The sequence below is a fragment of the Sinocyclocheilus anshuiensis genome, unplaced genomic scaffold (assembly GCF_001515605.1).
Source record: "Sinocyclocheilus anshuiensis isolate Anshui unplaced genomic scaffold, SAMN03320099.WGS_v1.1 scaffold478, whole genome shotgun sequence".
In the NCBI taxonomy this organism is placed as follows: Eukaryota; Metazoa; Chordata; class Actinopteri; order Cypriniformes; family Cyprinidae; genus Sinocyclocheilus; species Sinocyclocheilus anshuiensis.
The window spans coordinates 751,062-762,899 of record NW_015542376.1 but is presented as its reverse complement, the minus strand read 5'-3'; the positions used below and the strand labels follow the sequence as shown (position 1 = coordinate 762,899).

Below are 11,838 nucleotides of genomic sequence, written 5' to 3'. Positions count from 1 at the left end.
CTCTTTCATGTCTATATAATATGTAACGTTTTGCTTTAAACAGTACAGCACCAATAAAAGAGGAAAACTGAAATAAATTGCCTATAATTTTGGGTTATGTTTTAAACTCCCTTTACCTTTGAGGTTTTGGGAGCATGGAATGTTTTCTGTGAACTATAGTCTGATAAATATTAAAAAAATTAACAGTTCGTATAAGATTTTTACAATTATATTTTTCATTTAGGTGCATTTGTTATTAATTTATATATTAATTTAATGTATATATTTAATAGAATATATATATATTATCATTTTAATACATTAAATATTAATATATATTTAAAAGATAAAGTATATTTAAAATCATTAAATATATTAAAACTATTTAAATATGATTATTTGAAGATCATTTAAATCTATAAATATAAATATGTTCATTGTAATTGAAAATGTAAAATGAATATATTTATAAATATGATTAACTGTAAATCAGGGTTATTATAATCAAGTAAAACAAACTAAAATTAAAACCATAAAAAAAATGTTTGCATTACTTAAAATAACTCAAACTAAATGAAATCAGTTAATGCAAACTATATAGACATATAAAAAAAATGACAAAACACACGACAAAATTACTAAAATAAAAATGTTAAATATAAAAATGAAAACTCAAAATATTTCAGATTTAAAATATTAATACAAATTATAATATTATCTCAATGAGGGAGGTTGTAAAAACATGGCTCCGCCTCTTGGTCACTATTTATTTTGAAAACCTGGCAACCCATTTTAGGTCACGCGATATTCGGCGAGATGTGAAAGTTCAGCCACTCCACGTGGGTGTATTCATGGTACATGGGAAGTAAATAATTGTTTTGCGGTGAAGATAGATCATACTGCTGTCAAAGATACTCACAAAAATTAGTTTTCTATATTAATTTCACTTATTATAGAAAATGGCAGATAACGTAAAAGCAGTCGAGCTGGTTTTGTTCAAAAGACACTGGTGAGATCCTCATTGAAGAGTGTGATGACATGCTGAGGTGCTGTCGGATCATTCATATTTTATCACGGCACACATTTATTCCAGCTCTCAGAAACAAAGGTGAGTTTCTTAACAGTGCGTTCTGCTGTAAAGTAACGGATGAACGATCATTTAATGTTTGACTGAAATGCTCTTCAGGGTGGCCAGATCCTATATTAAATTCCCGTGGATTTTGCATGTCCTGCAAGATGACTGAGGAGTCCACAGACGCTCAAATCAAAGCTTTGAAGAGACCAGCAGATGATACGCTCGTTGAGACCGAGCATGAAGACAAGAAGCTTAAAACAGACCAGGATGAGAGGAAATACCCCAAGAAAAAGGTGGCCCTGCTGATGGCATATTCAGGCAAAGGGTATTATGGGATGCAGGTTAGTTATGATGATGCAGCATAGTGATTTATATGTTGGTGTGTAGTCCAAGCATTAATACTTGTCCTGTGCTTTCAGAGAAATGCAAAGAACTCTCAGTTCAGAACCATTGAGGATGAACTGGTCACTGCTCTTGTGAGGGCCGCATGTATTCCAGAGGGCCATGGAAATGACATGAAGAAGATGTCTTTCCAGCGGTGTGCACGAACGGATAAGGTGAATATTTTAACCTGATGCTCAGTTGCTCACATATTCCCCTATTAACATGATAAGAAACAAGCTGCCTTTTTGTATAGTGAGTGCTATTTATTATAGTTAACTAAAACTACATCTAAAACTATAAAAAAAATCACTACTTGTAATTAAATAAATGTTACTTTAAATAAAATAAGATATATGTAAAAACCATAAACTTCTTTTTATTTCTTTCTATTCTTCCTGGTTAGAAAAAAGAATACATTACATAAAAAAGATTTTAAGAAAATCAATAATTAAAGTAATAATAAAAATTAATATGTTTTTAAATAAAAAAATTATATATATATATGTAATTGATGATTACTTCTCATTGCATTACCAGGGTGTTTCTGCTGTGGGTCAAGTTGTGTCTCTGAAGGTGTGGATGATTGACAACATCCTGGACAAAATTAATGCACATCTGCCACCTCACATAAGAATTTTAGGTCTGACCTTAAGGTTTTTTTATTTACAAATTTCCTGTTCAATGACAGTATTATCAGTGTTATTAACCAAATATTAGTATTATTTATATACTGTTATTGTATTTATGAATATTTTGAAATTTTGTTATATTTTCAGTTTTCATTTTAGTTTTAGTTCTTTTTATTGCTTTTGTCAATTTTTAAAAAATATTTCTATTTAGCTTTCACTCATTTTTATTTCAGTTCTGGTTTTAGTCATTTTAACGGGGTCATATGATGCGATTTCAATTTTTCCTTTCTCTTTGGAGTGTTACAAGCTCTTGGTGCATAAAGAAGATCTGTAAAGTTGCAAAGACTAAAGTCTCAAATCCAAAGAGATATTCTTTATAAAAGTTAAGAGTGCCGGATCGGCTTTCACCGTGGACGAAGCGGAGTCCAGCCCGGGGTCGTCACATGTGGTTGCCGCAAGCCCGCCGCAAGCTGTTCTCAAGCCCACTGGCCGCCGCTCACTCTAATACACAAAATAATGTTATTTTTAGCATCATCATATGACCCCTTTAATACTTAAGCTTAAACTTCGTTTATTTGAGTTAGTTGGCAAGACCGATTTCTAATTTTCAATTTAGGTTTTTAAGTTTGAATTTTAATCTAAAATTTTTATTTTATATTATTTCAATTAACAAAACAATTTCATTTCAATTAACAAAACAAGATTTTAATAGTGTAAGTTAACAATAACAACACATCATTTAAATCTTCTCAAATTTGCAGGTTACAAAAGAGTCACAGGTGGCTTCAATTCCAAAAACAACTGCGACGCCAGAACGTATTCCTACATGCTTCCCACTGTGTCTTTCTCCCCAAAGGACTATAACCAGGAGGACACGTCATTCCGTCTGAGTTCAGAGACCCTTCAGATGGTCAACCGATTATTTGGCCTGTATAAAGGAACCCACAACTTCCACAACTTCACTTCGCAAAAAGGTCCACGGGACCCAAGTGCCAAACGTTACATCACCCACATGTCCTGCAGAGAGCCATTTGTGAGACAGGAAGCTGAGTTTGCCGTCATCACAGTAAGAGGCCAGAGCTTCATGATGCACCAGATCCGGAAGATGATCGGTCTTGTGATCGCTGTGGTTAAAGGATATGTGGATGAAGGGGTGATTGAGAGGAGCTGGGGAGAGGACAAAGTTGACGTTCCCAAGGCTCCTGGGCTTGGGTTAGTGCTGGAGAGGGTGCACTTTGACCGCTACAACAAACGCTTTGGAGGAGATGGCATCCATGAGACTCTGGAATGGACTGAGGAAGAAGAAGCCATCGCTGCTTTTAAGGACAAGCACATTTATCCCAGCATTGTAGAGACTGAGCTCCATGAGAAGTCCATGGTGAACTGGATGGCTACACTATATATCCATGATTTTGAAGCCACGGCCACAGGAAACCAAGAGCGCAAAGTGGGTAATGATTTGCTGGGTTGTTTAAAGTAATACTAATATAATTAATAATTTATATATATGTATGTGCGTGTGTGTGTGTAAAATTATAATTATATTTTTATGAAGAAAATGTGTTTTAAAATGTTCCTTCTGCCCTATTGTGCATGGATTGAATCTGAATTATAGATATTATATTTAATACTTATCCAAATGCCTTTTTTTTCAGGATGATGATGAAGATGGAAATTTATCTGACTGAATCATTAAGAAGCAGACTTCTGTTTTGTTTAATCTTTTATTTTGGTTTTTACTTGTGTGCTAACATTAATTTCCAACGATTCCATTGTTGAATTCTGAAATAAAAAATTTATTTTATTAAGACTTGTTGCAGTTTTCCTTTAAACAGTTTCCTTTCCGTTAAACAGTGTTGTTGATGTCTATATGCAAGAAAGTGTACTGTTCAGTTGTTAGACCCTTTATTCTTATAGACTGTTACTGTTTTATAAATGAGTTATACTTTTCTGTATTATAAATATTGGGTGCATTAGAAAGTGTTTTGTCCAAACAGCTGTGGCTCAAAAAAAGGTATTTTTGTCTCACTGGAGACACTAGAAAGTGCCATCTTTTAAATGAAATAAATTCCAGAATTTGTCCTTCACCTGAAATCACTCGGTAATCACAAACCGTTCTGATTGGTCCAGCTTGATGGGCGCAGTAAAATGTAACTCGTATCACGTGACGACTGCTTGAATCAGCGCTCTTGACACCTTAATAATGATTTTAAAAAGTTTAATTGGGAATGATTTTGAAAATACAGAGTGAAAAGTTCTAATAGATGAATTGTCTCAATGCGTCGTAACTGACTACCAGCTTATTCCTTTTCTGCGGTAAACACCAGCTGACCACTAGGGGCGACCTCATCCTTTGACATGAACACAGCAACACATTTTAGTGAAACAATCATGGCGCCGTCTACGGACAGCAACGTGAAAGGAGAAACCAGTCAGGTTTCATATAAGAAAGATATAAATACTAAAACAGATCGTGTTCTTCAAAACAAGAAACATGCTAACGACATATTCGACGTCACTGAATATTTGCAGGTATGTGATGCTTGTTTCATAGTGAACTCTAATGAATTACACGCTTCATGTTTTGGTCTATAAATTACTCCCGTTATAAAACATACCATTTTTTCTTACTTGCAGTCCGAAAAGGATAAAGAAGTCATTTTCGCCACCAATGCTTGCAGTAAGATTTTCTGTCAGTTGTTCTACAGAGGAGATCTTTATGTTGGTGATCTGCCTGAAGAAGAAGAAGACCTCATGAAGGGTAAATTACTGCATCGTCAGATCATTGGATAAACAAGTTTAATGTATTAGACTGACATCTGACTCTCCAATTTAACGTTATCTGTATTTTACCAAGAGGAATGCTTACATAGGGCACATTGCATATGTGGTTATTACACATTGTGTATGCAAAACCAGCTATCAAGTTATGAGCTTAAATGCACCCCATTTATTTATTATTTGTTTGTTTGTTTAATAATTATTTTTTTTATATTTGTGTGTTTTTTGATTATTTTTTTGTAGTCAAGTCAAATCTAAAAAGTAAACTTTAACGGTTAAATGTCCAGGTGATCGCAGTGCTGAAGAGAAGTACGGTATATTCATGAGACATCGTTACAACAACTCTGTGGAACTTCTGCTGGAAAATATAGGACATAAAGCTTTCCAAGTGAAGGTGAGTGAATTTTGTGGGTGATTAGTGTGTGTTAATTGAAGCAACATGATGGTTTCGTTTTTATAAACGTGGTCTTTTATGTATGCATAGGTGTGCAGTTGTCACCTGTTCTTAAAACTTATAGCCATGATGAAATAAAGGCTTTTTGAATAAGATTCGAGTGCCTTGGACTACTATTATTCTTACGAGTGGTCTTTTATGTAGTTTACATATACAGTAGATTGGAATATAAACAAATGTATGGCTTTCTGACAAGATGCGCGTTAAATTTCGCATGCGATTAATCGTGCAGCCCTAGTATAATACTGCTATAAGGGTCATCAGGTATTCAATAACTAACAGACCAGTGTTGTATTATTTATATACTAATAATATTTTAAACTCACTCATATTTTAATATTTTCAGTTTTTATTTTAATATAAGTGCTTATATATATATATCTTTAATTAATTTTATGCCAGTTGTAGTAATTTTAGTACTTCTACTTTCAGCTTTTAAAGCAATTTTGTTATGTGCATTTTTATACATATTTATATACAGTTTTACTTTTATGTCTATATTTTTATTTTTATATTTTCTGTTTTTATTTCAATTTTAGTACATTTGGAATGTGCTTTTTTAAGTATTTATATATAGCTTTAATTTTATGTCAGTTTTAGTCATTTTAGTACATTAACTTTCAGTTGTTTATTTTAGTTTGTTTTCGTAATTTTATGTGCCTTTTTTAAACACACACTAGGGCTGCACAATTAATCGAAATTCTAATCGCGATTACAATTACGGATGCCACAATTAAGTAATCGTTCAAAGCGGCAATTAATCGTTCAAAGTCCACTTATGTTATTCTGTGTGCTTAAGATGCGTTTTTCTTTCTTTCTACATGTTATCTTAAGGGTTTTTCCATTGTTTTAATTTTAGTTTTAGTATAACACTATAATACCATTCATATTTGTACTTTTTTTATCATTTAAAGAAGAAACCAATCCGATGTATAGTTGACAATTGAGGATTAATACTATAGAAAAGCAATAACATTTTTTCAGTTAGTGTTTTCAGCTTCTTTATTTTCATATAAAAATACGGCATGCAGTTGCATCAAACAATGGTATAAACATCATTCAATGTAAATTGTGATAATCGTAATTAATAATCGCAATTACAATTTCAAGGGAATAATCGACAATTATGATTTTTGTCATAATCGTGCAGCCATAACTTAAAACATATATATATATATATATATATATATATATATATAGTTTTAATTTTAGCACTTCAACTTAAGCTTATTTATTTCAGTTAGTTGCCAAGATAACATGTCTAATTTTTTAGGTTTAAGTTTAAGGTTTTCATCGAATATTTACATTTTATTTTATTTCAGCTTCATTTCTATTACTGAAATAGGTTTACTTTTAGTTAACAATAACAGCTCTGTAACAGACTTGGGACACTCTCATATCTGACAAACTTCAGTGTGTGATATATATGTCCATTATTTTCATATTTTCCAGGAGACGTCCCTGTGTGCACTGATGAAGTTTGTTGCAGCAGAAGGCAAACACCCTCTCCAGAATCTGGACTTGAGTGAGCACTACAACTTTCCCAGGGAGCTCTTACGGGTAGGTTTTCTTTTTACAACTACAGATATTGACATGTGTTGCACACTGAAGTCATATATGAATAAAGCTTATCCCTCTCATGTGCACAGACCCTGGTGGAGCATCTTCTCTCAGAGAATGAAGACATGTCACTGCTCATCTCCAGATTTCAAGAGTTTTTGGAGATGGACGATGTACGCTACTACGTCATGAGTTCAGTGCGAGACAACATTTACAGAGTCATGGGCCGAAACAAAAAGGTGAGCGTGGTTGTGTTTACATTGCCAGTTTTTCAGCTTTTTGTTTTGTTTTTTCTGTACATTTATGCATATTTATTCTATATTACCAGTTATACAGGCTTATTTTTGTAATCAAATCTGTTTTTTAGGCTGTGATTCCTGTATATCAGAATAATGTTTTCACACTCCTCTCAACCATCAACGTACCCAGCAGCGAAGCATCAAAAATGAAAAATTTCCTTGTCAAACAAGAGTGTAAGTTTGTTTATTACCACGGTATTGTCCCTATAAAACATTGTCCTTCATAAGTACTATTTCTCTCTGCTTTATAGACAAACTTGAAGAATGGAAAGTAGCCAAACTAAAGGTAAATACTTTTTTATTATACATTTCTGCATTTATTTGTCCAAAGTTCATTCTGACATTATAAATATATGATTTTTTCCATATAGGAGCATAAACGAGCTTTTGAGCAAATGTGGTTGGTGTTTCTCAAGTTCAAGGTAAAACAACCCTCACTACAATGTCACAGTATATATATACTCCTTGTCTATAAAGACCTTTCCTAAGGTTTTTTTGAGGTTCTTAACCAGTCTTTGGGTTCCCATAGTTACCTAGCAACATGTACAAGAAGATCCTGGTCATCCTTCATGAATCCATAATGCCACAGATGAGTGATCCCACACTTTTGATTGACTTCCTGAGCGCTGCCTATGACATTGGTGAGTCCAGAGTGTACTAAAGGATAGATTATATATGTGCTGTCATGAGTACAAAATATGAACTAAATTATTATTCATGACATTATCTGTTATACAGTTATACGTCTGTAATGCACTTTTCTGTCTGTGTTTTTTTCTCAGGTGGGGCGATCAGTTTGTTATCTCTGAATGGCTTGTTCATCCTCATCCATAAACATAATTTGTAAGCATTAAACCATTTCAAAAGGCAATTCTCTGATCGACATGAACGATTGAATATTTTAAAGGGGTCATATGATGCTTTTTTAAAGATCATTAATCTTAAAGATTCCTAAATGCATCTACTTTCGGAAGGCCAAATAAAGTGCTTTTGCTTTCGTCTGGAAACACACAGCGTCTCCTTGACATGGCTGCTTCAACACTAACTGCGGTTACTGAAACCACGCCTTCTTTCTTTGCGTGCACATTTGGGCCGCATTATGCTAATATTGCCACATAGTGAGGTAGATATGTGGGGGCGTGTTAGAACGAGCCATTTTAGGGGGGCGTGGCAGAGTCTTAACTTTGATAAAGAATATCTCTTTGGTTTTGAAACTTTAGTCTTTGCAACTTCAGGGATCTTATCTATTCACGAACAGCTTGTAACACTCCAAAGAGAAAGGAAAACTTGAAATCGCATCATATGACCCCTTTAAGATTCAATATATTTTTAAAAAAGCCTTCCCTGTCTTTGTTGTGTAGGGATTACCCAGATTTTTATAAGAAGCTGTACAGTCTGCTGGATCCCTCTATCTTCCATGTGAAGTACAGAGCACGTTTCTTCCACCTGGTGAACATCTTCCTCTCTTCAACGTAGGTTTATTGTTTACACTTTTATTTTGGCTAAAGATCAATATGAGTATCAGAACATAAATGTGGTGTTTTGTTCTTAAAAACAGTAGAATAGTAACCCGTTTGCTCTGACAGACATCTGCCAGCCTACCTTGTGGCCGCGTTTGTGAAGCGTTTCGCTCGCCTGTCTCTCACAGCGCCACCTACATCTCTCCTCATCCTTCTGCCATTCATCTGTAATCTCATTCGCCGGCACCCCTCATGTAGAGTCCTCATCCACAGACCCAGCACTGCAGAAGGTGCGTCACTGATAGAACGATCAAATTATTATTAATTTAAGATATATACACATTTATATATGGGTCAAAGACGAAAAAGGGTTAAAGCATAAAAACAATAAGTGTAATACTGCTTTAAATTGTTGTTGTTTTCCCACAAATTTTTTTTAAACATTTTCTGTTTAATTTAATTGCAATTTTGTTTTCCCTGATTTACAGAAGAGACCCACTAAACCAGGGCTGTCCAAACTCAGCCCTGGAGGGCCGGTGTCCTGCAAAGTTTAGCTCAGGCATAGAAACTCCCAGTCAGGTGTGTTGAGGCAAGTTGGAGCTAAACTCTGCAGGACACCGGCCCTCCAGGACCGAGTTTGGACAGCCCTGCACTAAACTGTCAGTGTTCAGTGTAACAATCTTGTCAGGCATATTTACAACAAAAATCCATTTATGACATATTAAAAGACTAATTACTTTCACCCCAAACACTAATTAGTTGTAATTTTACATTTTTTTAATTTGCCACTGTCCTAGGTTTTGCCCATTTGTCAGTAAGAATTTGTACTCTTTTAAAACACAATCAAATTTAATATGCTCCCTTATTCTTTTATATATTTTAATATGTACACGTCAGAATAAGCATGTTGTTTGAATTTTTACATAAATATTGTGTTACACTGAATGACAATGTAACATTATTTCAACCAAATTTTGACATTTTATTCACCAAAAACGTATTTGAAACCTTAAAAGTAGACACTTTACTTACATTTTAATGTGCTTTCTATGGACATAAAATCACTTTTGTATATTCCTTTTGATGCGGACATCTTAATGTATTTGACCCATATACATTTACATATTTTATGTATGTATTGTGTATTCATTATTATTTATGTACTTATTTATTTTGTTTTTGTTTATTTAAAAATATATACATTTATTTATTTGTTATAAATTGTTTATTTTAAATATATATGTTTTATTTTGTGTTAATTACTGTTTATTCTAACAATGCATTCATTTATTTATTTTATTATTATTATTTTAATTTTAACCAGAATTTATTAGGTGGAATCCAGGAACACTTATCTTTTTTCAGCATTAATTATGAAAAATTGTTCTTGTGAATGTTTTTAATCAGAGCCTTGTGATGACCCATATGTGATGGAAGAGGAAGATCCGGCTCAGTCTCATGCTCTGGAGAGCAGCCTATGGGAGATCAAGGTAAGACTAAATCCAAGACTCTTCATATTGTTCTTTATTTGGAACTGTCCTTTCTGACATTGACTATTCTGACTGACTCACCATCCACAAACTCAACAAAGAATTAACCTTTGACTATCTAAAAGGATGTCCATGAAAAAAGGCCAATCTTCTCTTAGACTTTGCAGAAGCATTACCACCCAGATGTGGCCAAGGCTGCTATGAAGATCAACGAGCCGCTTACTGAACAAGAGGATGATATCAGTGAGCTGCTAGAGCTCTCTACATTTGAGGTAGTTAGCAAGATTTGGTATTTTGATTATATTTTATAGTTATATTTGCCATGTGTTACAAGTATAAAATCGTTAAACTAATCATTATCCCCTCCACATTTTGTATGGCAGCTAATGGAGCGAGAACTCAAAGCTGAAAGGAAGACGATACCGCTAGAGTTTGATACAGCCACGGAGCTCCTGAAGAGCTCTAGAGAGGTGCTTGGAGTGCACTTTTCTCTAGAGTAACCACTCTTATTTGCAAATATGATCTTTCCAAAATGTATTCTGTGTTAAAAAAAAGTTGTGCATCAACTGTGGCAGTCCATTCCCCAGGCTGAAGAAATAAACATTTGCACAAAATGAGCATGCGCTGTGGCCTCTAGTGAGTGCTGATCAGACTGTAAAACAGCAGTACAAAGAATTCATTTTAAAAATACCATGGTACAAAGTACATGGTAGTATCATTTAGCAGTTATACTAAAACTTGTCATTTTATTTGTTTTTGGTTTTTTCATGTATATAGTTTTTAACACATTGATGGCTAATGCAATGCTACCACAGGTTTATTCTATGGACAGTAACTGTAGTTTTTCTTCTTTTTTGCTGTCATCTCAGTACTATATACATTTTCTCTTTTCTTAAACCTCTTCAAATAACAAATAGATCCAAACAGCATACATTAAATTACATAGAAATGATATGTCTTTGTTTTGCATGAACACACCATACTTAATGTGATATAAACATTCTGTGTTGGGATTCTGTTCTTTGCAGTTGCAGCTGCATGTCGTTCTGCTCCGCCCCAGTAGGTGTCGCTAATGTGAATACGTTCATTCCAGTACGCTAAAACACAGCAGTGGTAAATGAAGTGCTTCTCTGTTGTTGTACTGAACTTCGCTGTAGTCTTTGGATTTTTCAGTCCCGCTTTTCCAATTATGTCTACCGAATGTCTCGCTAAAATCCCAGAGGTTGATTTAGATCCCAACGGCGTCTTCAAATACGTCCTCATACGGGTGCACAGCAAAGACGATGATTCATATGTTGATATTGTGAGAGGATACGCATGGGCCGAGTATCATGGTAGGGATCCATTCAAGTGTTTGAATGAATGACAGGTGTTGGGGAAGAGTGCACATTTATTGAGTGCGATAGGTTGTGAATGTCAGAAAATACATTTTAAAGAAGTTTTAAAACTGTTGTTGAATGGCGGTTGCCAAATGTTGGTTTTGGCTCATAGTCTTTCAAGGCGAACTTTGTTGATATCCTAAAATATTTTACTTAATGGTAATATTGAAGCATTGGCGAATCGCTTGGTTTTTATTTTTGATTGTATTATTATTATTATTATTATTATTTATAAATGTAAGGTTAAATGTTGAGTAAGATTAAATCTATTGACTTACATTGCTGATATTATTGAATTATGTTATTTATTTAAAGGGGTCATATGATGCTGCTAAAAAGAACATTATT

The 11,838-nt window shown here is 34.0% G+C and overlaps 3 protein-coding genes across 3 annotated transcripts in view; all 3 read left to right on the top strand.

The window, feature by feature from the left end:
* The first annotated feature begins 776 nt into the window (after positions 1-776).
* pus1 (pseudouridine synthase 1) lies at positions 777-3,870 on the top strand. Its single transcript, XM_016491310.1, has 7 exons — positions 777-833; positions 936-1,087; positions 1,166-1,395; positions 1,474-1,611; positions 1,976-2,078; positions 2,829-3,514; positions 3,723-3,870. The coding sequence occupies exons 2-7, from the start codon at positions 1,018-1,020 to the stop codon at positions 3,753-3,755; spliced, it is 1,260 nt and encodes a 419-aa protein (XP_016346796.1). The 5' UTR covers positions 777-833; positions 936-1,017; the 3' UTR covers positions 3,756-3,870.
* A 175-nt stretch (positions 3,871-4,045) lies between these two features.
* LOC107692287 (nucleolar complex protein 4 homolog) lies at positions 4,046-10,729 on the top strand. Its single transcript, XM_016491263.1, has 15 exons — positions 4,046-4,599; positions 4,705-4,828; positions 5,136-5,242; positions 6,755-6,862; positions 6,952-7,101; positions 7,230-7,335; positions 7,413-7,447; positions 7,533-7,583; positions 7,691-7,802; positions 7,944-8,004; positions 8,523-8,633; positions 8,748-8,911; positions 10,029-10,111; positions 10,270-10,383; positions 10,495-10,729. The coding sequence occupies exons 1-15, from the start codon at positions 4,426-4,428 to the stop codon at positions 10,609-10,611; spliced, it is 1,617 nt and encodes a 538-aa protein (XP_016346749.1). The 5' UTR covers positions 4,046-4,425; the 3' UTR covers positions 10,612-10,729.
* A 337-nt stretch (positions 10,730-11,066) lies between these two features.
* Positions 11,067-11,838, top strand: part of LOC107692288 (14 kDa phosphohistidine phosphatase-like) — a 2,995-nt gene continuing 2,223 nt past the window's right edge. Inside the window, exon 1 of the mRNA XM_016491264.1 lies at positions 11,067-11,445. Coding sequence (XP_016346750.1) covers positions 11,229-11,445 — 217 coding nt within the window. The 5' untranslated portion in view covers positions 11,067-11,228. The remainder of the gene's footprint in view (positions 11,446-11,838) is intronic.

Excerpts from the sequence above, each read along its gene's own strand:
- LOC107692287 (XM_016491263.1), top strand. The coding sequence starts at position 4,426 with ATGAACACAGCAACACATTTTAGTGAAACAATCATGGCGCCGTCTACG. Across the intron at positions 7,336-7,412 it reads TTTCCTTGTCAAACAAGAGT|ACAAACTTGAAGAATGGAAA; the intron begins GTAAGTTTGTTT and ends TCTGCTTTATAG. Across the intron at positions 7,803-7,943 it reads GAGCGCTGCCTATGACATTG|GTGGGGCGATCAGTTTGTTA; the intron begins GTGAGTCCAGAG and ends TTTTTTTCTCAG.
- pus1 (XM_016491310.1), top strand. The coding sequence starts at position 1,018 with ATGCTGAGGTGCTGTCGGATCATTCATATTTTATCACGGCACACATTT. Across the intron at positions 1,396-1,473 it reads AAGGGTATTATGGGATGCAG|AGAAATGCAAAGAACTCTCA; the intron begins GTTAGTTATGAT and ends CTGTGCTTTCAG. Across the intron at positions 1,612-1,975 it reads GGTGTGCACGAACGGATAAG|GGTGTTTCTGCTGTGGGTCA; the intron begins GTGAATATTTTA and ends TTGCATTACCAG.